This window comes from Pan paniscus, chromosome 7, assembly GCF_029289425.2.
Source record: "Pan paniscus chromosome 7, NHGRI_mPanPan1-v2.0_pri, whole genome shotgun sequence".
Classification (NCBI taxonomy): Eukaryota; Metazoa; Chordata; class Mammalia; order Primates; family Hominidae; genus Pan; species Pan paniscus.
Window position 1 is genome coordinate 71372191 of NC_073256.2, and position 24079 is coordinate 71396269.

Below are 24079 nucleotides of genomic sequence, written 5' to 3' on the forward strand. Positions count from 1 at the left end.
TGATGCAGTGTATACTGCTGGAGTAATAGGGGCAACAAAAGCTCACAAATCACCACTAAAGAATTTACTCATATAACCGAATACCACCTGTACCCCAATAACTTATGAAAAATTTTTTGAAAAACTGCTTCATAGATATTCAGTTGAAATCTAAATTAATATGATAAAGTCTCTCAGAGTACCAAAATAACCCTAATACCACAGCCAGCCTGATGTGTAGACGCTAATATGTGCAATATGGAAGAGATTTATAGGTTCACATCTTATTATTTTAGTTACATTCACACAAATAGGCATCATCTCTGAACATAAAAATAAGGCTGAGCATGGTGGCTCATGCCTATAATTCCTGTGCAGGCTGAGGCAGGAGGATCGTTTGAGACCACGAGTTCAAGATCAGCCTGGGCAATATAGCAAGACTCTGTCTCTACAATAAATAAATAAATAAATTTTTAAAAATTAATTAGCCAAATGTGGTGGCTCTACAGCTGGAGTGCCTTACCCTAAAAAATAAATGAAAAAAAATGCGGTGGCACATGCCCATATTACTGGCTACTCAGAAAGATGAGGTGGGAGGATCCCTTGAGGCCAGGAGTTCAACACTACAGTGAGCTATAATTGCGCCACTGGTCCCCAGCCTGGATGATGGAGCAAGAGCCTGTTCTAAGAAAATAAAAATATAAATACATAAGTAATAAAAAATAATCATATAAAACTAATTATGTGTGTCTTCATCACGTCTATTCAACAAATTCTAGGAAGTTCTAGTCAGAGCTAATGAGGCAAGCATGAGAAAGAAAATATATGCCAATTGGAAAAGAAGAAGTAAAATTGTTAACAAAAATGGATTCCAATCCAGACCCCAAAAGAGGGGTCTTGGTTCTTGCACAAGAAAGAATTTGAGGCAAGTCCATAGAGTGAAGTGAAAGCAAGTTTATTAAGAAAGTACAGAAACAAAAGAATGTCTTCTCCATAGACAGAGCAGCAGCATGGGCTGCTCAACTGAGTATAGTTATAGTTATTTCTTGGTTATATGCTAAACAAGGGGTGAATTATTCATGAGTTTTCCAGAAAGGGGTGGAGGATTCTTGGAACTGAGGGTTCTTCCCCTTTTTAGACCATATTGGTAGCTTCCAGACATTGCCATGGCATTTGTGAATTGTCATGGTGCTGGTGGGAGTGTCTTTTAGCATGCTAATGCATTATAATTAGTGTATGATGAGCAGTGAGGATGACCAGAGGTCACTTTCATTGCCATCTTGGTTTTGGTGGCAGCTTTTCTGCCATATTCTGTTTTATCAGCAGGGTATTTGTGGTCTGTATCTTGTGATACCAGTCCTGCCAACCTATCTCATCCTGTAGCTAAGAATGCTTAACCTCCTAGGAATGCAGCCTAGCAGCTCAGATCCTCATTTTACCCACCCCCTATTCAAGATGAAGTCACTCTGGTTCAAATGCCTCTGCCATATCCCACCCCAGCTTTTAAAAGGGGACCCTTAAAGGGTTGTAGAGGGATAAAGATCCATCTTCTGTGAATTCTTCAGGTTGAATAGGGGCAATGATATTCCTGCCTAACTACCAGGGTCCCTTGTATTCAGGGTAGAGAGGAGCTCAGTCAGCATCAACATGGTGAGAGCCATTCATAACTCTGAGTCTTTACAAAAGGTGACATCTGGAAGATGAATATATGTTCCATTTAAGAAAATTTTAGCAAGCTTATCCTGCATTCTTACACAAAGAGTACAACAGCAATATATTCCACAACAGTAAAGCAAAATAAGTAAAATTATCCCAAAGTAAACTAAATAAGGCTTTCCATGAGCTGGACAATTGATGGAACCATGCTGATACAGAGTGACTAGCTGATTCCAGTGTGTGCCCAGAATTAGATTATTGATCCGATTTTTACATTTCCCATCCCTCTTATTTCCTCTGAGCTGCAGCCAGAGATCACTGGTTGGTTCACAGGAATAAGCAGGGTCAGTCTAAATTTCAGAAAATCTCAAAATGGATGAGACTAGAATCTAATAAAAAATGTACCACAGTTTTTGAAACATAATTTTTCTCTCTCCAGTCCCCATTTTTATTAAAAATAAAGTGCAAAAGGATGGATTTGTTTGCAAAATAAGTTTTAGTTTTATTATACTTAGCCTGATTATTTGTACAAGGTGCAGCAAGAATAATTACTTTCCACATAGGATCTTTTTGAATTGCCTTTGAAGGAACTTTGTTCTGTAAGGAATCTCATATTGGACATTTGAAGCCTTGAGCCCAGCGATGAGTTTATCTCTGCCTGCAAATACCTATACGAATTGGATAAATTCCTTTCCTCTTGAGGTCTCAAGATAACCTGGGGCTCCTGGGCCTGTCAGAAAGTGAAATTCTTTACTTACCACAGGTCAAGAATCCTGTACAGGGAATGCATAGGCAAGGTATGAAGCTAGTTTTTCCAAGGGGCTTTTATTAGCTCTATAAGTCAACTTTAATTCCTTAGAGCAGGATGTTTATATTTGAAAGCATGCCATTCCAGTCAAAGCCTTGGTAAGAAAAAAAAAAAAAAAACAATTTCTCCAATTGTGTCCTATTACAAAAGAAAACAGATTCTTATTGTACTTATGCAAATAACTATATTGTCATACAAATACTCACAAATAGTTTCCAAATTCTGGAAAAATCAGGTGGAGAGAGATATGCTCCAAAATTTATTTATAGGAGTATACTTTACTTAACTGCTAAAAGCCATAAATAGCTAAAAAGAAAAAAGTTTTCTTGACTCTGAAAACCAAAACAGAAAGGATCAGCAACGTTTTAAACAAAAAGTCATAAAAAGATTACTTTGGCCTTTTATTAGTTTAGCCTATGCAGTTAATTCCTGTTTTGCTCGACATTTGTGAACACATTCGTTTTCCAAGAGAATTTTGGAAGTTCTTTCCTCTTTATTTTAATAGCACACTTTCCAAAATTATCATAGACTATGTTTAGGAGTACTCATGACAGTGGTATCGCTAATTATAAACTGTGTTTTGAAGGAGGATCAAAATAAGAAAACAATTGTCTGTGGATGACAAGAAGTCTTAGGGCAGTCACAATCAAAGACAAAATTGATAAGAAAATTTGGTTACTTCTGTGGTACACAACAATTTAACATAACAATTATATTTATTCCTCAAAACATATACCAAGTCATATCAGAATTACAGGGGTTTCTCATAATTTTGGAACACATACCAATAACGTACTTATACAAATGCAACCTAAAGAAAACCAAACACCATTTCATATTTGACAATGCTACCTGTATGATTTTAATATACCAAAATAATCCAAATATGTCATTTTTGGACTTTAGGGGACTTAGTATCTATAAGGTTAATTAGGTAAGAAAAATACATCACTTAGAATTTGATTTTGGAAAGTCTGTCAAGTATCAAAGTTTTAAAATACTTGTAAAATAAAATTTCATGTCACCATTAGTCATTTAATTAGTCAAAATGATAACTGAAAAATTTTTTAAAGGCAAAAACCTGTATTTATTGATAAAAGGAAGACTTCATTTTCCAAACAATCTGTCTGTTTTCTCCCTTCTTTTTCTTGTAGTTTATTCAAAAGGCAAACAGAAATCTTTCATTATCTTTTAATATTACATGAAAATTTTGTTCGAGAGAAAGCCAAATTTCACCTTTGCATTAGAGTACTATCAATGTCAAATCCAAATCTTAATAAAACCTTATAGACAAAGTATTCAACCTTAATCAGTTTGACCATGAGGTAAGAGTCTCATAAACCTTTTAACAATTTTCTGTTAAACAGCAGATCTGGCCAGGCATGGTGGCTCTATATTTGTAATCTCAGCACTTTGGGAGTCTGAATGGGCAGGTTGCTTGTGCCCAGAAGTTCAAGGCCAGCCTAGGCAACATGACAAAGCCCTGTCTCTATGAAAAATACAAAAAATTAGCTGAGGCCAGGTACAGTGGCCATGCCTATAATCCCACTACTTTGAGAGGTCAAGGTGAGTGGATTCCTTAGCCTAGGAGTTGGAGACCTGCCTGGGAAACATGACAAAACCCCATCTCTACAAAAAATACAAAAATTAGCCAGGCATGGTGGTGCACACCTGTAGTTCCAGCTACTAGGGAGGCTAAGGAGGGAGAATCACTTGAGCCCAAGAGGTGGAGGCTGCAGAGAGCTGTGATCATGCCACTGCACTCTGGTCTGGGTGATACAGTGAGACCCTGCCTCCAGAAAAAAAAAAAAAGAGAGAGAGAAAGAGTAGATCAATATTCTAAGAAAACCCTGTTGTGCTTTTATTTTGATGTCCAATTTATTTAAAAATTGAATAATATTCCTTTAACTTTAGTCAATAGGTTCACATACAGAATTTTTTTACAAGATTAACTTCTCACAAACCTTCCACATCTTGCTCAACTGTTTAGTTCTAGTCTAACTTTCTAAACTAGGCACACACAAAAATTCCATATTCCCATGCCTTTTTAAAATCTTGTACTAAAACACATTTTACTTTCCTTACACACCTTGCATGTAAAACTATTTTGCTAGTAGTCTCAATTATATATGTTTCAGTATTAACTCTTAGCAACTTCTATTTTGGTAAAAACTCTGGCAAGTAAGTGATTTTATTTATGTACCAGATGTGGAGCCTAGGACACCAGACAGAAGTACAGATAAGGTCTGAGTCTTTCCAGCATAGCTAGGGGGCATAGCTAACTCCACATGTCCCCTGCCTTATCTGGAATTTAGTGGCTCCAAGGCAAGTAATTTGAACAATTATCAAATTAAAGAAGTAGTTTATGACATTAAGGCATTTATCAAATCTAATATGTGACCTAATTTAGACCAACTGTCTAAATTTTGAAAACATTTTTACTTTACTAATAATCTTTAAAAGTGTCTTTATTTCCTAAAGATTACTAAAGTCACATGAACTAAAAGGCATTAAAGTCTTTATTTTTCTGAGAAAATCTTTGATAAATAAGTGCTTATTTTTAAGCCAATTAATCAGAGCTCTCAAATATAAACATCACACACACAATACATAAAAATACAGAAACAGAAGAGAATCCAGTACTTGTAAGATTTTTCATTTCCCAGTTTTTACGTTTTTTAATTAGATTACTGGCTTCTGGGTAGAGCCCTCCGACAAACAGGGCCAGGAAGCATGCAGTTTCTATGGCCAAATAAGAAGGCACAGCTGGAAGGCAAAAACATATTGCTGAAAATTGAGAGTTCAATTCTTACACCAGGTCCTGGATACCAAAAAGAGGGACTCAGCTCATCCTCCATGGGGATCTTACTTTTCAGTGGCAGTGGATAGGGATGTATCCACACCTTCTATGTGGCCAAGAGCATGCTTCCCTGATCCAAACAGGCAAAAAGCCGAGTATCCCCCCATAATTGCCACTAGCCATCCCTAAAATTATATTTCCTACCTAGTTATTACCATTAAAGCTCTCTCATAATGCACAGTAATTTCTGATACCCATCAACATCAAAGATGTCAGGTAACTCAATGCAAAACAGAACAGAACCTTAGATTTTGAGAGGGATCCATCCACTTTCACTTCTTGGGGTTCCATGAGGAAATCAGAAGTTTTTCCAAAATGGAGTCTGTGGCTCCTCCTCTGCTTTTCCCCAGGAGTCCCAGGCTGTTAGAAATTATCTTAGGTCCTCTCATTTGGGTGTCAACAGTGGCAAGAAGATAAAATGGAGAAAAACAATTCAGTCAACTGAGAAGAAAATAGCTTTTTTCAGAAAAACAAGATTCAACTGGGGCGTGGGGAGGTGGGGAGCCATAAAGACCTTTTAAATATATGTATAGCTTGAATAATCTGCTTTAACTTAAGCTGACGTTTAACCAGATCTCTTATTACTAGACTCTAGTAAGGACCTACAGCCAGTATTTCTGGCTTTTGAACTTTACTAAAGGTAGCTTCCTAGGTGAAATAATAAGCCTTAACTAAGTTTATGACTTAACCATGAGTGTATGAGGTATTTTCAAAGAGGTGGTAAGCAGTTTTTACAAGATCTAGAATCTTCAAAGGTAGCTCAGAGAAAGGAAAATTCAAGCTGGAAAGTCAGAAGTTGTTCATGAAGGTGAGGAGAATCAACAAATGGCAAAGGTCACACAAATATCAAACAGAAAGTACATTCTCTAAGCTGGGAATTGAACCCAAGTCACCATTGTGAAATGGCAAAGCCTTAGCTTCTGAGCTACAGTACTGGGCAGTGTTTATTGCCCTTCCTAGAAGGAACCTAGAGCAGCCAATTTTGAGCTTACAAAGGTTTTTAAGAGCCCAAGATACTAGGTTGGTGTAAAAGTAATTGTGGTTTTGGCCAAAATTTTCAGTGGCCTATAATTTTTAGGCCAACTGTTGACATGAACCCCAAAATTTTCAACCTCTAGATAGTGGAGACTAAGAGAAAGTATCCCCATATACTCACAAGATCAAGCTCCCAAGGACATAAAACAAGACGAGAAGGAAACTTTACCTACTTTTTGTTTCAGGAATCTGCAACAAACTTTGTAACTGGTCAGTTTGCTGGTACAGCTTAAATAGAAGGCTTATAGGTAACCCCTTTTATAACAGAACTACACACAAAGACAAATTCATAGTGCAAAGTACACCAGATTTGCTACAGCCTAAGACTAGTCTCACAAATCCTTTTTCCCATTAATCAAAATTTTATAGAGGAGATAAATAGTGATTTTTACCATTCATTCAACTGGTTTGCACAGAAAGAGTGAGAGAGAAAATGAGAGAGAGAGAGAGATTGAGAGGCCAGAAGTCTGACTGGTAAGAAATTCTTATGCTTTTGCCAGCGTGCCAGGTTTCTGGGTTCCCTTTCCCTGAGTGGTCCTAGAGACCCTGCTCGCTGCACTATGGCCATGTGGGCCAAGCCACATCACTAAGGAAAAACATATTTTTCTGTTTCATGGAACCATAGGCAAAAGCCTCTCAATTTTGCAAGATGCTGCCCAATGGGCTGCATGGGGGAACCAAATTAACATTTTTTTAATCCCAGCCAGAACAAAATACATATGACAAAACATAGACACTTAGCCACTCCACTCGGCACCCAATATCGACCTGGCAAGGCTCAAACTTGCCCCCATTGGTACCCCATCATCTTTAATCCACTCAAAGTGGGGTGGAATGATCATTGCTGCAGGCAATGCTTTTCTCCCTTTCTCTCCTTTCACTTTCCTATCTTTTCTGTTACTCAGGGTGACTGTCCACTCTTCCATCTTTCTCAGATACCAAAAGTTGAAATTCAGTGGACAGTCACCCTGAGTAACAGAAAAGATAGGAAAGTGAAAGGAGAGAAAGGGAGAAAAGCATTGCCTGCAGCAGGGTAGGGAAGGCGAGCAGCCCAAAGGGGTCAGAGAAAACCCACCTCTCATAGCGACACTGAATCAAAAGTTCAGGCGGCTCCTTGTCAGTCACAAAGGGATCTTTTCCAGTGGTCACATCAGCTCTCGTTTTCCCCTTTGGGGAGAAAAAAGATCTTCATGTCCCATGATCAAGTATATGCCTAATCCTGTCACCTACAGCCACTAGCAAAGAGCATAAGGCAGATTAATTCAAAGAGAAAAGCAATTAGCATCCCATAGTGCCAAATTTATTTTATTTTATTATTTTATTTTATTGAGACAGAGTTTTGCTCTTGTTGCCCAGTCTGGAGTGCAATGGTGCAATCTCGGCTCACTGCAACCTCCGCCTCCTGGGTTCAAGTGATTCTCCTGCCTCAGTCTTCCAAGTACCTGGGATTATAGGTATGTGCCACAGGCCCAGCTAATTTTGTAATTTTAGTAGAGACAGGGTTTCATCATGTTGGTCAGGCTGGTCTTGAACTCCTGACCCTAGGTGATCCACCTGCCTTGGCCTCCCAAAGTGCTGGGATTACAGGCATGAGTCACCACAACCAGCCCCAAATTTATTTTGAACCAAGAAGGACTTTACTGAGGGGAGTGGCGGGGGGGCCTCTAACCCATTAAATCTTAGGAAGGACTCTAACTTCCTGTTGGGAGTCTAACCTAATTTCAGACAAGCATCTTTGCCCTTTACTAAGAGGGACTTTAAACCCCCTGTTTCTTAGGAGGGACTCTAACCCTTTTAAGTTGGGCCTCTAACCTAATTCCATTCTCTACCCAGGATTAAAATACCCCACCATTTAGACCAGGTAAGGTGGCTCACGCCTGTAATCACAACAATTTAGGAGGCTGACACAGGTGGATCACCTGAGGGCAGGAGTTTGAGATCAGCCTGGCCAACATGAAGAAACCCCGTCTCTACTAAAAATGCAAAAAGTAGCCAGATGTGGTGGCACTTGCCTGTAATCCCAGCTACTCAGAAGGCTGAGGCAGGAGAATCACTTGAACCCAGAAGGTGGAGGTTGCAGTGAGCCAAGATTGCACCGTTTCACTCCAGCCTGGGCAACAGAGTGAAACTCCATCTCAAAAAAAAAAACAAACAAAATATTCCACCACTTAATTCAAAGTTGGCCAATTGGGGCTGCAGTCTATTTCCCTTTTTTTTTTTTTTTTTAAGGCAGGGTCTCACTCTGTCACCCAGGCTGGAGTGTAGTGGCACAATCTCAGCTCACTGCAATATCCACTTCCCAGTCTCAAGTGATCCTCCCACCTCAGCCTCCTGAGTAGCTGGGACTGCAGGCACGCCCCACCACACCCGGCTATTTTCTTGTATTTGTGATAGAGATGGGGTTTTTGACATGTTGCCCAGACTGTTCTCAAACTCGTGAGCTCAGGCGATACACCCATCTTGGCCTCCCAAAATGCTGGGATTACAGACATGAGCCACTGTGCCCAGCACTGCAGTCTATTTCCTTTGGGTTGGGGGTTTCTCCAGGATCATCCTTTTGCAGTTCACTAGAAAGATGTTACCAGAAAGGAGTCCCAGTCCAGACCCCAAGAGAGGGGTCTTGGATCTTGTACAAGAAAGAATTTGGGGCAAGTCCATAGAGCAAAGTGAAAGCAAGTTTATTAAGAAAGTAAGGAAACAAAAGAATGGCTACTCCATAGACAGAGCAGTGGCATGGGCTGCTGAACTGAGTATACTTACGATTATCTCTTGAATATATTCTAAACAAGGGTGGATTATTCATGAGTTTTCACAGAAAGGGGTGGGGAGTTCCCAGAACTGAGGGTTCTTCCCCATTTTAGACCATATAAGGTAGCTTCCAGACATCGCCATGGCATTTGTAAACTGTCATGGTGCTGGTGGGACTATTTTATCCTGGGTAAAGGATGGGATTTTAGCATACTAATGCATTATAATTAGCGTACAATAAACATGAGGACAACCAGAGGTCACTTTCATTGCCATCTTGGTTTTGGTGGGTTTGGGCTGGCTTCTTTACCATATCCTGTTTTACTGGCAGGGTCTTTATGACCTGTATCTTGTCACACCAGTCCTGCCAACCTCCTATATCATCCTGTGACTAAGAATGCCTAACCCCCAGGGAATGCAGCCCAGCAGCTCACATCCTCAATTTACCTGTCCCCTATTCAAAATGGAGTCACTCTGGTTCAAATGCCTCTGACAAAATTATCTTTGTTCACAGATAACATTATATTAAAAGTTACAAATCTGCAGATTACACACACACACACACACATTGTTATAGCTAATATACAAACCACACACACACACACACACACACACACACACACACACACACTGTTACAGTTAATATACGAACAAACTTGGCAAAGTTGATGATATAAAATTAACACAGAAATCAGTTGTGGCTGGGTGTGGTGGCTCATGCCAGTAATCCCAGCTCTTTGGGAGGCCAAGGCAGGAGGATCACTTGAGGCCAGGAGTTTGAGACCAGCTTGAGCAACACAGCAAGACTGACTCCACCTTTACAAAAAATTTAAAAATTAGCCAGTTGTGGTGGCATCCACCTGTGGTCCCAGCTGTTTGGGAGGATAATGTGGGAGGATTACTTGAGTCCAGGAGGTCAAAACTGCAGTGAGCCATGATTGTGTATTGTGCCATCACACTCCAGCATGGGTGACAGAGCAAGACCCTGTCTCAAAAGAGAGAGAGAAAAAGAGAGAGTGAGAGAGAGAAAGAAAGAAAGAAAGAGAAAGAGAGAGAGAGGGAGGGAAGAAGGAAGGAAGGAAGAAACTAGATATTCCATTTACAATAGCATAAAAAAGGATACAATATTTAGGAATAGACTTTACGAAGGAGACAACAGACTCGTATGCTAAAAACTACAAAACACTGCTTGAAGAAATCAAAGACGTAAATAAATGAAAAGATATCCCATGTTTATGGATTGAAAGGCTTAATATTAAGATGGCAATACTATCCAAAGCAATCCACAGATTCAATGCAATCTCTATCAAAATCCAAATGGCTTGCATTTTGTTTGTTTTTGCAGAAATAGAAAAACCCATGTTAAAATTCAAGAGACACCAAATAGCCAAAACAATATGGGGGGAAATGTGGTGCGGGGGGGAAGAAGTGTACGAGTATTAAAAACAAAGTTGGAAGACTCATACTTCCTCAGTTCCAAACTTACTACAAAACTACAGTAATCAAGTCAGTATAGTATTGACACAAGAACATAGAGACCAATGGAATAAAATAAACAGCCCAGAGCCAGGTGTGGTGGCTCACGCCTATAATCCCAACACTTTGGGAGGCCGAGGCGGGTGAATTACCTGAGGTCGGGAGCTCGAAATCAGCCTGACCAACATGGAGAAACCCCATCTCTTCTAAAAATACAAAATTAGCCGGGTGTGGTGGCACATACCTGTAATCCCAGCTACTCGGGAGGCTAAGGCAAGAGAATCGCTTGAATCCAGGAGGCGGAGGTTGTGGTGAGCCGAGATCACACTATTGCACTCCAGCCTAGGCAACAAGAGCGAAACTCCATTTCAAAAAAAAAAAAAAAAAAAAAGGATAAACAGCCCAGAAATAAACCCTTGCATATATGCTCAGTCAAATGCCAAAATCATTCAGTGTGGAAAATATAGTGTTTTCAACAAATGGTGCTGGGAAAACTGGATATTCACCAGGAAAATAAAAAAACTGGATCTTTATTTTACATCATATACAAAAATTAGCTGAAATGAATTAAAGACCTAAATGTAACAGCTAAACTTAAAACCTCTCAGAAGAAAACATAGGGGAAAATCTTAATAAAATTGAATTTGGCCATTATTTCTTGGATATGACACCAGAAGCATAGGCCAAAAAAAGAGAGAGAGAGAAGAAGAAGGAGAAATAGCTAAATTGGATCTCATTACAATTAAAAACTTTTATTAATCAAGGGACATTATTGAAGTATAAAAATACAACCTACAAAGAGGGGGAAAATATGTGCAAATTATATATCTGATAAAAGATTAATATCCAGAATATATAAAGAACTCCAAAACCTCAACATCAACAACAAAACAATCCAATCCAAAAATGGACTAAGGGCTTGAATAGATATTTCTCCAAAGAAGATATGCAAATGGCCACTAAACACATGAAAACATGCTCAACATCACTAATCATTAGGGAAATGCAAATCAAAACCACAGTGAGATACCACTTCACCACTAGTCATAGGGTGGCTCTTGTCAAAAAAAATAGAAAATAACAAGTGTTAGTAAAGGTGCATCGCTGATGGGAATGTAAAATGATGCAGTCTGTGTGGAAGTTTGCTGTGTGAGCACAAAAGTATCTGAGACAGGTCTCAATCAATTTAGAAAGTTAATTTTGCCAAGGTTAAGGATGCACCCATGAACAGCCTCAGGAGGTCCTGATGACATGTGTTCAAGGCGGTTGGGGTACAATTTGCTTTTATACATTTTAGGGAGACAAAATACATCAATCAATACATGTAAGATTTACATTGATTTGATCTGGAAGGTCAGGACAACTAGAAGTCGGAATCGGGGGGGTCATATGTAGATTATTAATTTTTCTGATGGCAATTTGTTAAAAGAGTTATTATCGAGGGGCCTCAGAAATTTATTTTTGGTTTACAGGTGGTTCCTACAAAAACTTAAATGTGGAATTGCCATATGAGACAGCAGTCCCACTTCTAGGTATATACCCAAAAGAATTAAAAGCAGAGACTCAGACACGTTTGTACACCAATCACCCCAAACATTCATCAACAAAATGTGGTGTGTATATGTGTGTGTGTGTGTGTGTGTGTGTGTGTTTCAGCCCCATCCCCATCCCTACCTCAGGAGAAGGGAGAGGAGCTACAGATTGAGTTTAATCACCAATGGCCAATGAGTCAACGAATCATGCCCCAATTATATTTGAGGGAAAATACTTGTGATAAATAAGTGAGAAATGTTGTAATAAATACAGGCGGCCAGGCACGGTGGCTCACAGTTGTAATCCCAGCACTTTGGGAGGCTAAGGGGGGCATATCACTTGAGCTTAAGGGCTAGAGACCAGCCTGGGTAATATGATGAAACCCCATCTCTATAAAAAATACAAAAATTAGCCTGGGGGGTCAGCACATGCCTGTAGTCTCAGCTACTCAGGAGGCTGAGGTGGGCAGATCACCTGAGCCTGGGGAGGTCGAGGCTGCAATGAGCCGTGGTCACACCACTGCACTCCAGCCTGGGCAAGTGAGATCCTGTCTCAAAAAAAAAAAAAGAAAGAAAGAAAAACTAAGGGTATGGACATAAAAGTGGAAACAACAACAGACACTGGGGACTACTACAGGGGAGAGGGAAAAAGGCTAAGTGCTGATATACTATCTGTTGGGTCCTAGGTACTAGGATGAGATCATTCATACCCTAAACCTCAGAGTCATGCAGTCACACATTATACCCATGTAACAAACCTGCACATGTACCCTCTGAATTTAAAAGTTGAAATTATTTTTAAAAGCCTAGGGGTGGGGGGGGCGGCGCACGATACTGAAATTGGAATGCTCTTTCTTATAGAATGCCAACTACTACCAGCCTGGCCAACATGAAAACCCCATCTCTATTAAACATACAAAAATTAGCCAGGCGTGGTGGTGCACACCTGTAATCCCAGCTACTTGGGAGGCTGACACATGAGAATTGCTTGAACCCAGGAAGCTGCAGTGAGCCGAGATCACACCACTGCCCACAGCAGAGTGAGACCCTGTCTCAAGAAAAAAGAAAAAAAGAAAAAAAAGAATGCCAACTAGTAAATATAGGATATGAGAAAATCACACTCTTGAACCCCTAGTAATAATTTATTCACACAAGAATCAATTCAAAAGATGCTAAAACAAGTTAACTAGTTAAGGTTTGATGAGGAACAGCTACATGCAGTTATGTGCTACATAGTAACGTTTCAGTCAACAGTGGTCCCATAAGATTATAATACCTTATTTTTACTGTACCTTTTCTAAGTTTAGCTGTGTTTAGATACACAAAATACTATTGTGTTGCAATTGCCTACAGTATTCAGTAGTCACATGCTGTACAAGTTTGTAGGCTAGGAGCAACAGGCTATACCATACAGCCTATTTGTGTAGTAGGCTATACATTTAGCTTTGGGTAAGTATACTTTATGATGTTCCCACAATGACAAAATCGCCTAACGATGCATTTCTAGAATATATTCCCATCATTAAGCAATGCATGACTGTACACAGTCTCAAAGAATCTCAAAATAAGCTTCCTTATTACAAAGGGAAAAAAATAATAACTACAGGGAAGGAACCTGGTGAATGCCATCTCAGCCAAGTGATCAAAGTTATTGCCACTAATGACACAAACCAACATATGTGCCTCCTGATGTGACGCCCTGGACAGAGCCGCAGCATCATTCATGTTGTATTTCTAAAATAATGCATAGTCTGAATCAACTTGTAATGAAATGTGAGGCAAAAACAAAATGAGGGCTTATCTGCAAAATAAATGGTCCCCCGTCTCCAAAAAGGTCACTATCATTGAAGACAAAGAAGGGCTGAGGAATCATTCCAGATTAAAGGTGACTAAAGAAATAGGAAAACTAAATGCAATGTGTGATCCTTCCTTGGATGAATCAGGAAGAAAGACCGATATAAATTATATTACTGAGACAACTGGTGAAATTTAAATACAGTCTATAGATAATAGTATTATATCCATCAAGATTTTCCTGATTTTTTTTTATCATTGTCTTGTGGTTCTGTAAATGGATGATCTCACAGTCCAGGTAATAGTAAGGGGCATGGTATTTGCAATTTACTATCAGATGATCTAGGAGAAAAAGTATAGATACATATGTGGAGACAGCGAGGGCAACAGGAGTGTGAAAAGAATAAAACAAATGTGACATGTTACCTTGGTGAATCTGGGTGAAGAGTGTATGGGAGTACTCTGCACTATAATTCCAACTTTTCTGTAAGCTTCGAATTGTTTCAGAATGAAAGTTTTTAAAAATGAGCAAGAAAAACTTCCCATAAGTGCACCATGTTTACACTTCTGGAGAGAGGCTCTTCATACTTGCATCAGGTTCTGACTGTGAACACTCCTCAAAAAAGGGTCAAGACACATGAATAGAAGTGATAAGAAGGGAAAGAAAAATTATGAAAAAAAACGGATACACCTTCTTCCCATTACTTATATTTCTTTTGTTTTAATTTTTTTTTTTTTTTTTTGAGACAGGGTGTCATTCTGTTGCTGAGGCTGGAGTGCAGTGGCACAATCATGGCTCACTGCAGCCCTGACCTCTCCAGGCTCAACCTTCCACCTCAGCCTCCCAGGTAGCTGTAACTGCAGGTGTGCACTATCACACCCAGCCGATTTTTGTGCGTTTTCTTGTAGAGACAGGATTTCACCCAGGCTGGTCTTGAATTCCTGGGCTCAAGTGACCCAGCTGCCTCAGCCTCCCGAAGTGTTAGGATGACAGGTGTGAGCCACTGAACCCAGCTTAAGTTAAAAACAAAAAAATTTTATTTGATAAGAGGTCTTGTTATGTTGTCCAGGTGGTCTCAAACTCCTGGCCTCAAGCAATCCTCCCAAAGTGCTGGGATTATAGGTGTGTGCCATCATGCCCAGCCATATTTCTATATTTAGTCATATTCTCTGACTCTTATAAATGGGAATTAAACTCAAATAGCAAAGATAAAGATCTGAAGCAATGATGTTAGTCTGAATATCAGGGTTTTAAAAAAAGGTTTTAATTAAAGCAGTAAAACTTAAATATTGTAAAAATAATAGCTTTTGCCACATTAGCAATAAATGCTGTTCTTTCTTTAGTCTTTATTAATAGAACCGTGGGCTTGCCCTATCACTCAGGCTGTGCAGTGGCACAATTGTGACTCACTGCAGCCTCGAACTCCTGGGCCCAAGCAATCCTCCCGCCTCAGCCTTCCAAGTAGCTGGGACTACAGGTTCATGAAACCACTCCTGGCTAACTTCAGTCTTTAAAACTCAATAGTTGACCCAAAACAAATTTCTCATTCATTTTATATCATTTATTCATTCATTCTGAAATATTTCATCAATTTTGAACCAAACACTGCTCACTGCTGGGGGGAGGAAACTGCAAGTAATCATTAGTTGACTCTTCTCATTGACCACAAAATTAAAATATATTTATTACACTGGAAAGTGAAGTTTCTTCATTGTGGCTAGATCAAAGAATATGATTATAGGTGAGAAATGTGTAAAGAGTACAACAAAAAAATCAATTTAAAATGACTATTTAGGGTGGGCGCAGTGGCTCACACCTGTAATCCCACCACTTCGGGAGGCTGAGGTGGGCAGATCACTTGAGGTCAGCAGTTCAAGACCAGCCTGGCCAACATGGTAAAACCCTGTCTCTACTAAAAATACAAAAATTAGCCAGGTGTGGTGGTACACTCATGTAATCCCAGCTACTCAGGAGGCTCCTTCAGAAGACAGAAGGAGCATTGCTTGAACCTGGGAGGCGGAGGTTGCAGTGAGCCAAGATGGTGCCACTGCACTCCAGCCTGGGCAACAGACACAGCGAGACTCCATCTCAGAAAAAAAAAAAAAAAAAAGATTTTTAAAATGTTACATGTAATTTCTCAAGAAAATTAACTGCAACTCAGGTTTATTTTCACATTGTTTAATTTTATGTACATTTCACATATCATAAATACACACAATACAAAAAGCTATACAAAAACCCTACTAATTCAACATTTAAAAAAGGGAGAGGGAGATACTGCATTTGATTTCTGACACTTTTCTGTTTAAATAATACTTAAATTCAGTTTTCAAGAAGACAACAAATTGAAAATCATTAATTTTTCAGAGGGCTTTGTGTTCACATAAATTCATCATTCAGGCTGGGCATGGTGGCTCACACCTGTAATCCCAGCAAGTTGGGAGGCTGAGGCAGGTGGATCACCTGAGGTCAGGAGTTCGAGACCAGCCTGGCCAACATGGCAAAACCCCATCTCTAAATAAAAACAAAACAAAACATAAATAAATTCATCATTCAAGTATATTTTTATTGAAGCAATAAACCACTTCACTGGCTGTACAGTCAAACTGGGTAAGCCTCAATATTGAGCAAAAGTAGAGAACTCTTGCTTTCCTCAGCCTAGAATCAGCTTCTAACACACGAAATGCAGAGCACAACAGTGATTTTTAAGCTGGCATTATTAAGACCATAGTATAGGGCTGACAATGCACAGCACACCCTATATTGTTTGCCTATAGACTCTTGTTAAAAATATCATACTAAAAAAATAATTAGCAATTTTATTTTTCCTAATTTTTTATTCAATTTAAAAAATAATACATCTTTTTCATTGTGCTTGGCAACTGGACATGACATAATTTAAACACACAATGGAGAAAATATATACATAACTGCTAAAGGATTTTGACATTGTTTAAATTAATTATTTTATTATTTTGGTTCAACAGTTATCAATCACAGCAAATATAAATAACAAAATAATATCATTCACCATACGATCATGTTTTTAAAAAGTGAATTGTTGAGGCACAAAAACATTACGTGACTTGCCCAAGGTCATGAAGGGAATGAGGGGCAGACAATAGCATGTTTTTTCTAACTTAAACAACTATACTAACCCCTAGCTTATACCATCTTTCAAAATCAGCTCAGGGCGACAGATACAGAAATTTAACGCATTATCCAGGAATGTTTGTTTAACCTATACTGCTGTTATTAATAAACTTAAGAATCTATATGTTTAGCATACATTGTTAGGAATTTACAAATAAGATATCTTTTTCTGAATTACTAGGTGTGTAATTTGTTAGTATTTGACACAATTGCAAAAACAAAATTGACTATTTTAAAGAAATGAATTCTGTGAAAGATGCTTATTAACATGATTTTTAAAAAAAATACTAATTATAGGACCTACAAAATTCAGAAGACAGTACCTTAGATACAAACATTTAATATAAATGTACTAAATCATCTTCTAGTTGACCCTTTGTTATCAATGAAAACGTTCTAACAAAGCACTCATAATGTTTCCTGGTATTCTTTGGTGCTTATCAATCAAAGCTTGAACAGCATTCTTTGTCTATTAAGAAAACAAAAGAAAAGCTATTGTTAGTAGATCTTAATATAGATTGATTTATCTCCCATTACCCCTCACAATTAATGATTTCCTTCTCAGTATACCTGAAGCTTATATATTTCTCTTTTTTATAGAGATGGGGTTTCACTATGTTTCCCAGGCTGTTCTTGAACTCCTGGGGCTCAAGCAATTCTCCCACCTTGGCCTTCCAATGTGCTGGGATTACAGGCATGGGCCACTGTGCCTGGCTGCAGCATATTTCTTATACTTATTTTATTAAGCCTTCAATTATAGTTGTTGTCCACGTGTCTATTTTCTATATCAGACTGTAAGCTCCTTAAGATACATCTTAGAATTTCTCCAGCATTAAGCACAGCAACACCTTGCACATGATAAACACTAAAGGGGACTTAAAGAGGAAAAAAAATAGAAAAATTTCGAGTAGGCAAATGGAAGACTTAGTCCTTTCCAGCTATTAGTAAATTCTAATGTATATTTTCTTTTATCACCATACATATTGAACAATTATATCAGGGTCTCACTGTGTTGCTCAGGCTGGTCTCGAACTCCTGGACTCAAGGGATCCTCCTGCCTTGGCCTCCCAAAGTGCTGGGATTACAGGCATGAGTCATCATGAACTATGTATTTACATACATATATACTTCCTTTTCTAGACTTTAACCTTTAAAGAAAATAAACACTAGGCCAAAGATGTATTATAAAAATACGCCCCTTTGGCTGGGCGTGGCGGCTCACACCTGTAATCCCAGCACTTTGGGAGGCTGAGGTGGGTGGATCACCTGAGATCAAGAGTTCGAGAGCAGCTTGACCGACATGGTGAAACCCCGTCTCTACTAAAAATACAAAATTAGCAGGTGTGGTGGCACATGCCTGTAATCCCAGCTACTTGGGAGGCTGAGGCAGGAGAATCGCTTGAACACAGGAGGCGGAGGTTGCAGTGAGCCAAGATCGCGCCATTGCACTCTAGCCTGGGCAACAAGAGTGAAACTCTGTCTCAAAACAAAACAAAACAAAAAACACCCCTCTAAACCACAGTTTTCATACCTGTAAAATGAGAACTACTTCATACAGTTATAAGGATTAAATGAAACTGAAGGGACATCTTCAGGTACTTAACACAGTGACTGCCACAGAGGTTGTGTTCCATGATGTGTATTAAGTGTATCTCTAGAATTTTATTTATTCATTCGAAAAATATTAGATGCTTTGGAAATTATAATATTAGTGAAACAAATCTCTAATCTCAAGGAGCTCATAACTTAAAAGGAAGAATCAAGTACAAAGTAACTAAAATGTGAGATCATTGGTGATGCGTATCATCTGAAGTGTGAAAAGAAAGTGTTCAGAAGTTCAGACCTGAGAGCCCACTGGGTAGGCAGTGAGCAGGGGAGGACACATGAAACAGGGTACTGTTTGGTGTGGGTCTCCAGGGACCCATAATATTCCAATAATGGTAAAGGAAGGAGCATGAGAAGAAAAGAGTCCAGGAAAACCACTGTGTAAGGAATGGTGAGTTAGCCAGTTTTACTGGAGTTTCAGGTATTCAAAAGCTGGGTAAGGTAAGGCTTTAAAATTAATTTCAATTAAATCATGAAGGGAGTTAAACACCAAGTAAAAAAGCGTAGACTTTGAGTATATAAAGTAAAAAAGTATAGACTTGTACCAAGTAAAAAAGTATAGACTTGTACCAAGTAAAAAAGTACAAACTGGTGGGGCATGCCTGTAATTCCAGCTATTTGGGAGGCTGAGGTACGAGAATCACTTGAATCTGGGAGACGGAGGTTGCATTGAGTCGAGACTGCACCACTGCACTGCAGCCAGGGTTACAGAGTAAGACTGTCTCAAAAAGGAAAGAAAGAAAAGAGGGAAATCCTATCACGTGATACAACATAGATGAACCTTGAGGACATTATGTTAACTGAAATAAGTCAATGACAAAAAGACAAACACCGTATGATTTCACTCATATGAGGTATCTAAAGTGGTCAAAGTCTTAGAAAAGTAGAATGGTGGTTGCTAGGAGCTGGAGGAATGGGAAATGGGAAGTTGGTGTTCAACAGGTATAGTCCGTTTTGCAAGATGAAAAAATTCTAGAGACCTGTTGCTCAATAATGTGAATGTACTTAACAGTACTGAACTGTATGCTTAAAAATGGTTAAGATAGTACATGTACGTGTTTTTACCATAATTTGTTTTACTATGTTTTACCATATTATGTGTTTACCATATGTTTTACCATAATGTTTTTACCATAATTTATATTTTAAAATATAAATCAGACTATATATATACCAAAGACTATATAAAAGTCATAATCAAAATATAATCATCCCATTTTATTTTTTGAGAGACAGTGTCTCACTCTGTTGCCCAGGCTGGAGTGCAGTGGCACAATCATAGTTCACTGTAACCCTGACCTCCTGGCTTCATGATATCCTCCCACCTCAGCCTCCCAAGGTGCCCGGATTACAAGTGTGAGCCACCAAGCATAGCCCATTCATCCCATTTTCTAAGTGATTCAGTTAACATAACATTTATCGCATTTAACAAGAATGGGGTAAAAAAGAAAAAAAGGAGAACATGACATTTGTAGGGTTTTTTTTTTTTGTAGTGTTATACTCTCTGAAAGTATAATTACGAGGCAGGCAGGCTTTTCTCCTCTTCATCCTCCTTCATCTCTTTGCAAAAACTAACATTACTGACCATTCCCACTTTTTACTAAAACCTCACCTGCTGACTTCTGTCACACAAATTTACTTGTTCTCTTACCTCTCTGCCAGTTCTCTTTCAGTCAGCTCTGGCACTTCTTCCTTGGCCTTCTCCTTCAGTGCTACATCTCCTGAAGTCTGTTCTCAGCACTTTTCTTTCTTTCTCACCTGCCTTGTAAAGCTCATGGCTTAAGTAACTGTCTCAGTGCAAATGACTGAAATCTCCATCATCAATTCCGACTTTCACCCAAACTCCAGTCCAATATTTCCAAAAACCTAGGCATAGAAATATATTCCTATCCTACAAGTTACCATAAATTCTATCACTGGCCCCCACCCACTAAATGTCTGTAGCACTCCCCTCACGGCCCCAACTCCTGCCTGTAGTGACAATAAGTCTCCAGGGATTAGCAAATGTTCCCTAGGGGATACAATCACCTCTGGTTGAGAACCACTGACCTAGACATGCTTGTAGAATATAAAAATAAATCAATGAGATTCAAAATATAATAATTGAAAATAAAAATCTGTCCTAAAACTAAAAAAGAAAAAGCAATTTACCTTTTCAGCTAATTCTTCCGCTGTTATCTGTGGGTCATACGGAATGGGGTCACCTAAATAGGTCCGTAACTTCACTGGAAAACCTCCATACATTGGAGCAAATGGATAGCGGAATTTCTCATAAAGCCACCTAAATAACCCTGTTTTAGAGTAAACACAATCATTTTAACTTGTTAAGTATTCTGACCATGTAACTGTAAACTTTCAAATTAATTATGTAGGACTTACAGGAAGGTGGCAAAAAGTATCACTTCTTGGCAATTAATACAATTTTTTTAAAAAGAAGAGCTTTTCATCAATTTTAACAAATATATCACACCAATGCAAGATATTAATAATAGGAGAAACTAGGGGGTGGTGAGAAGATTTATGACAACTCTCTGTACTTTCTATAAACATAAAAATGCCCCCCAAAAAAGTTTATTAATTATTTTTTAAAATGAGCTTTTAAAGTACAGGAATTTAACAAAAATAAGTAAACAATGAATAAATAAAAATAAAAATACAGTAATTTTAAAAGGCAAACAAGTTACTATTATTGCAAAACAAAGGCTAAACTGCTACCAAACTACTAGAGGTGAAAAAGTCTAGAGTCTCACAAATAAGTAACTTAGATAAATAAAAGACCAAAAAAAGGAAGAATAAATTTATGTAAATATGAGACTATAATGCAAAATAAACTAGGTAAAGACAAAATAATATTATGAATTAGGAAAAACACATCAAAGCAAATAACTACTAATACTAATGACCAAATATGAAATTTACCAGGATTAAATAAAAGTGGTAGTAATGTAAAAATAAACTGACAGACTAAATATTAAAAAACATCTAAAATATCATCAAAGGAATCCAAAACAGGCAGGCCATATGGAACACACAGTCATGGATTGTACCAAAAGTTGAAAGTATTGCTTACACATCAAAACACAGAATACACCCTATCCTACAGGTCACACACACACACACACACACAAAATCACTAGATACTAATTTTTGGAATATTCAACTTTAAAGTAAAAAAAATAAAAAAAAAGCACAGGTAAAATGAATAAACAAAACTTCTGGAATAATTTCTGATTTGCCATTAAATTCTAAATAAATGAGCCAAGAAAAAATTAGAAGAAATAGGCTGGGCACAGTGGCTCACGCCTGTAATCCCAACACTCTGGAAGACCAAGGGTTGGGGGGGGGGGTGGATCACCTGAGGTCAGAAGTTCGAGACCAGCCTGGCCAACATGGCAAAACCTTGTCTCTGCTAAAAATACAAAAATTAGCTAGGCATGCTGGCACATGCCTGTAGTCCCAGCTACTCTGGAGGCTGAGGTGGGAGAATCACTTGAAGCTGAGAGGTGGAGGTTGCAGTGAGCCGAGATCATGCCAGCATACTACAGCCTGGGCAATAGAGACTCTGTCTCAAAAAAAAAAAAAAAAAAAAGTAAATAAATAAATAAATAAATCCACAACAAAAGTTAAAGATCTCATCAATCTTCCTTTCCACTTTAAATCTGATAAAAAGGGAAAAAAATAAGACCTAAAAAAGAATGCAGTACCAACAAAATAGCAATGTTATACATAAAAGAAACAAGGACAGTTTAAAGCTCTTCAGAAGGGGACTTGTAAGTAGATAGGAACACTAACAATAATAGTGCTAGGATAAAAAACAAAACAAAACAAATAATGCCAGGAATATGTAATATAATCAATTAAATATAATACACAAACCATAGGATACAATAACAAGCTGAATACTTCAAAATAAGAAACAGGTATTGCAAAGAAAAAGCACACCTAATCATTAACATTGCTATAATTACATTAAAATCTGATTTTTTAAATCTATAAATGAAGGATAGGTAAAAAGAACTTTCCAATGTAAATGTATTATGGTACAAAATATTTTTTTTTTTTTTGTGACGGAGTCTCGCTCTGTCGCCCAGGCTGGATTGCAGTGGCACGATCTCGGCTCACTGCAAGCTCCTCCTCCCTGGTTCACGCCATTCTCCTGCCTCAGCCTCCTGAGTAGCTGGGACTATAGGTGCCCACCACCACGCCTAGCTAATTTTGTTTGTATTTTTAGTAGAGACGGGGTTTCACCACCTTAGCCAGGATGGTCTCAATCTCCTGACCTCGTGATCCACCCACCTCGGTCTCCCAAACTGCTGGGATTACAGGCATGAGCCACCACTCCCGGCCGGCACAAAATATTTTTAAAAACAACAAGAAGTGACAAATAAACCAAAGCAAATGCTATTTCCTTAGGTAGTTAATCTTAGTTCAATATCATATTTTCATCCATTTTTAAAGCTGTAACTTCTGGGGTGAGTTAAAAAGATTGTTGGGATAGTTTGTAAATGTATTCTAAACCTTGTCACCATGGTTTAAAACAATAAACTAGCTAATTCACTGTGAAGTTTTTAAAAGCCCATTTGAAGAACTTCAGTGTGTATATGTACTCTCAACAAAAATACAGCATTAAGAACTGTCATTACGTAGAACTAGTTATCATTTGGACTTTAAACAGAAAAACGTCTAAATAGTATATCCATTTTCTAAAGATAATAATTCAAAAGGTTTCCTTGTAGGGTTCAACAGCCCAAATATTTTAAAAATTACATTGTAATTTAAAACCATACAAATCAGAACTTACTTGTTCCTCCAAGTGATCTAAATCCTTCTCGAATATTTTGTGTAAACATAGGAATAATGGGCTAAAGAAAAGGAGAATTTGAATTAAAAAGTAAATAAATTAATCCATTCAATGTCTCCATTAGAGTAACTAATGCAAACTTTTTTTTTTTTTAAGAAAGAGAAAAGGCACCTATGGCCATGCCACCCTGAACATGCCCAATCTCGTCTGATCCCAGAAGCTAAGCGGGGTCGGGTCTGGTTAGTACTGGCATGGGAGAAAGAGAAAAGGGGTACAAATTCATTAGCATGGGGGTGTGAGGGGATCACAAAGTGATTATGCAAACTTTTGAGGGCCTGTTTGATATTATGAAAATAAAATATTTTTAAAATAGAAGCACACGATTAGTCTATCAACTAAATTCAACTTGATCATTTGTAAAAATAGAAATTGAAAACACTACCCTCCAGTGGTAATATATAATATTTCATTGACCAATTTTCCTAACATTCCACATAAAACCTTGAAACTCAAAATAGAGATTACAGTAATCATTAATTTCACTAAATAAAATGCATGTGGTAAACTGAATTGTCTTTAGTGGGCTACTGAATAGTACGCTCACTGGAGAAAAGTTGCAAGCAGGGATTCT

General features: G+C 38.2%; 1 protein-coding gene across 15 annotated transcripts in view; it reads right to left on the reverse strand.

The window, feature by feature from the left end:
* The window catches only part of TMEM68 (transmembrane protein 68), a 78755-nt gene that overhangs the window by 25263 nt on the left and 29413 nt on the right, over positions 1 to 24079 (reverse strand). For 2 of the 15 annotated variants that reach the window (XM_003823240.5, XM_034966109.3), the window contains exons 6-8: positions 23449 to 23509; positions 20799 to 20938; positions 16052 to 17511 (exon numbers count right to left, since the gene is read on the reverse strand). In XM_003823240.5, coding sequence (XP_003823288.1) covers positions 17425 to 17511; positions 20799 to 20938; positions 23449 to 23509 — 288 coding nt within the window. In that variant the 3' untranslated portion in view covers positions 16052 to 17424. The other 13 variants (XM_063606765.1, XM_055116562.2, XM_063606768.1 and 10 more) reach the window with 10 other exon arrangements.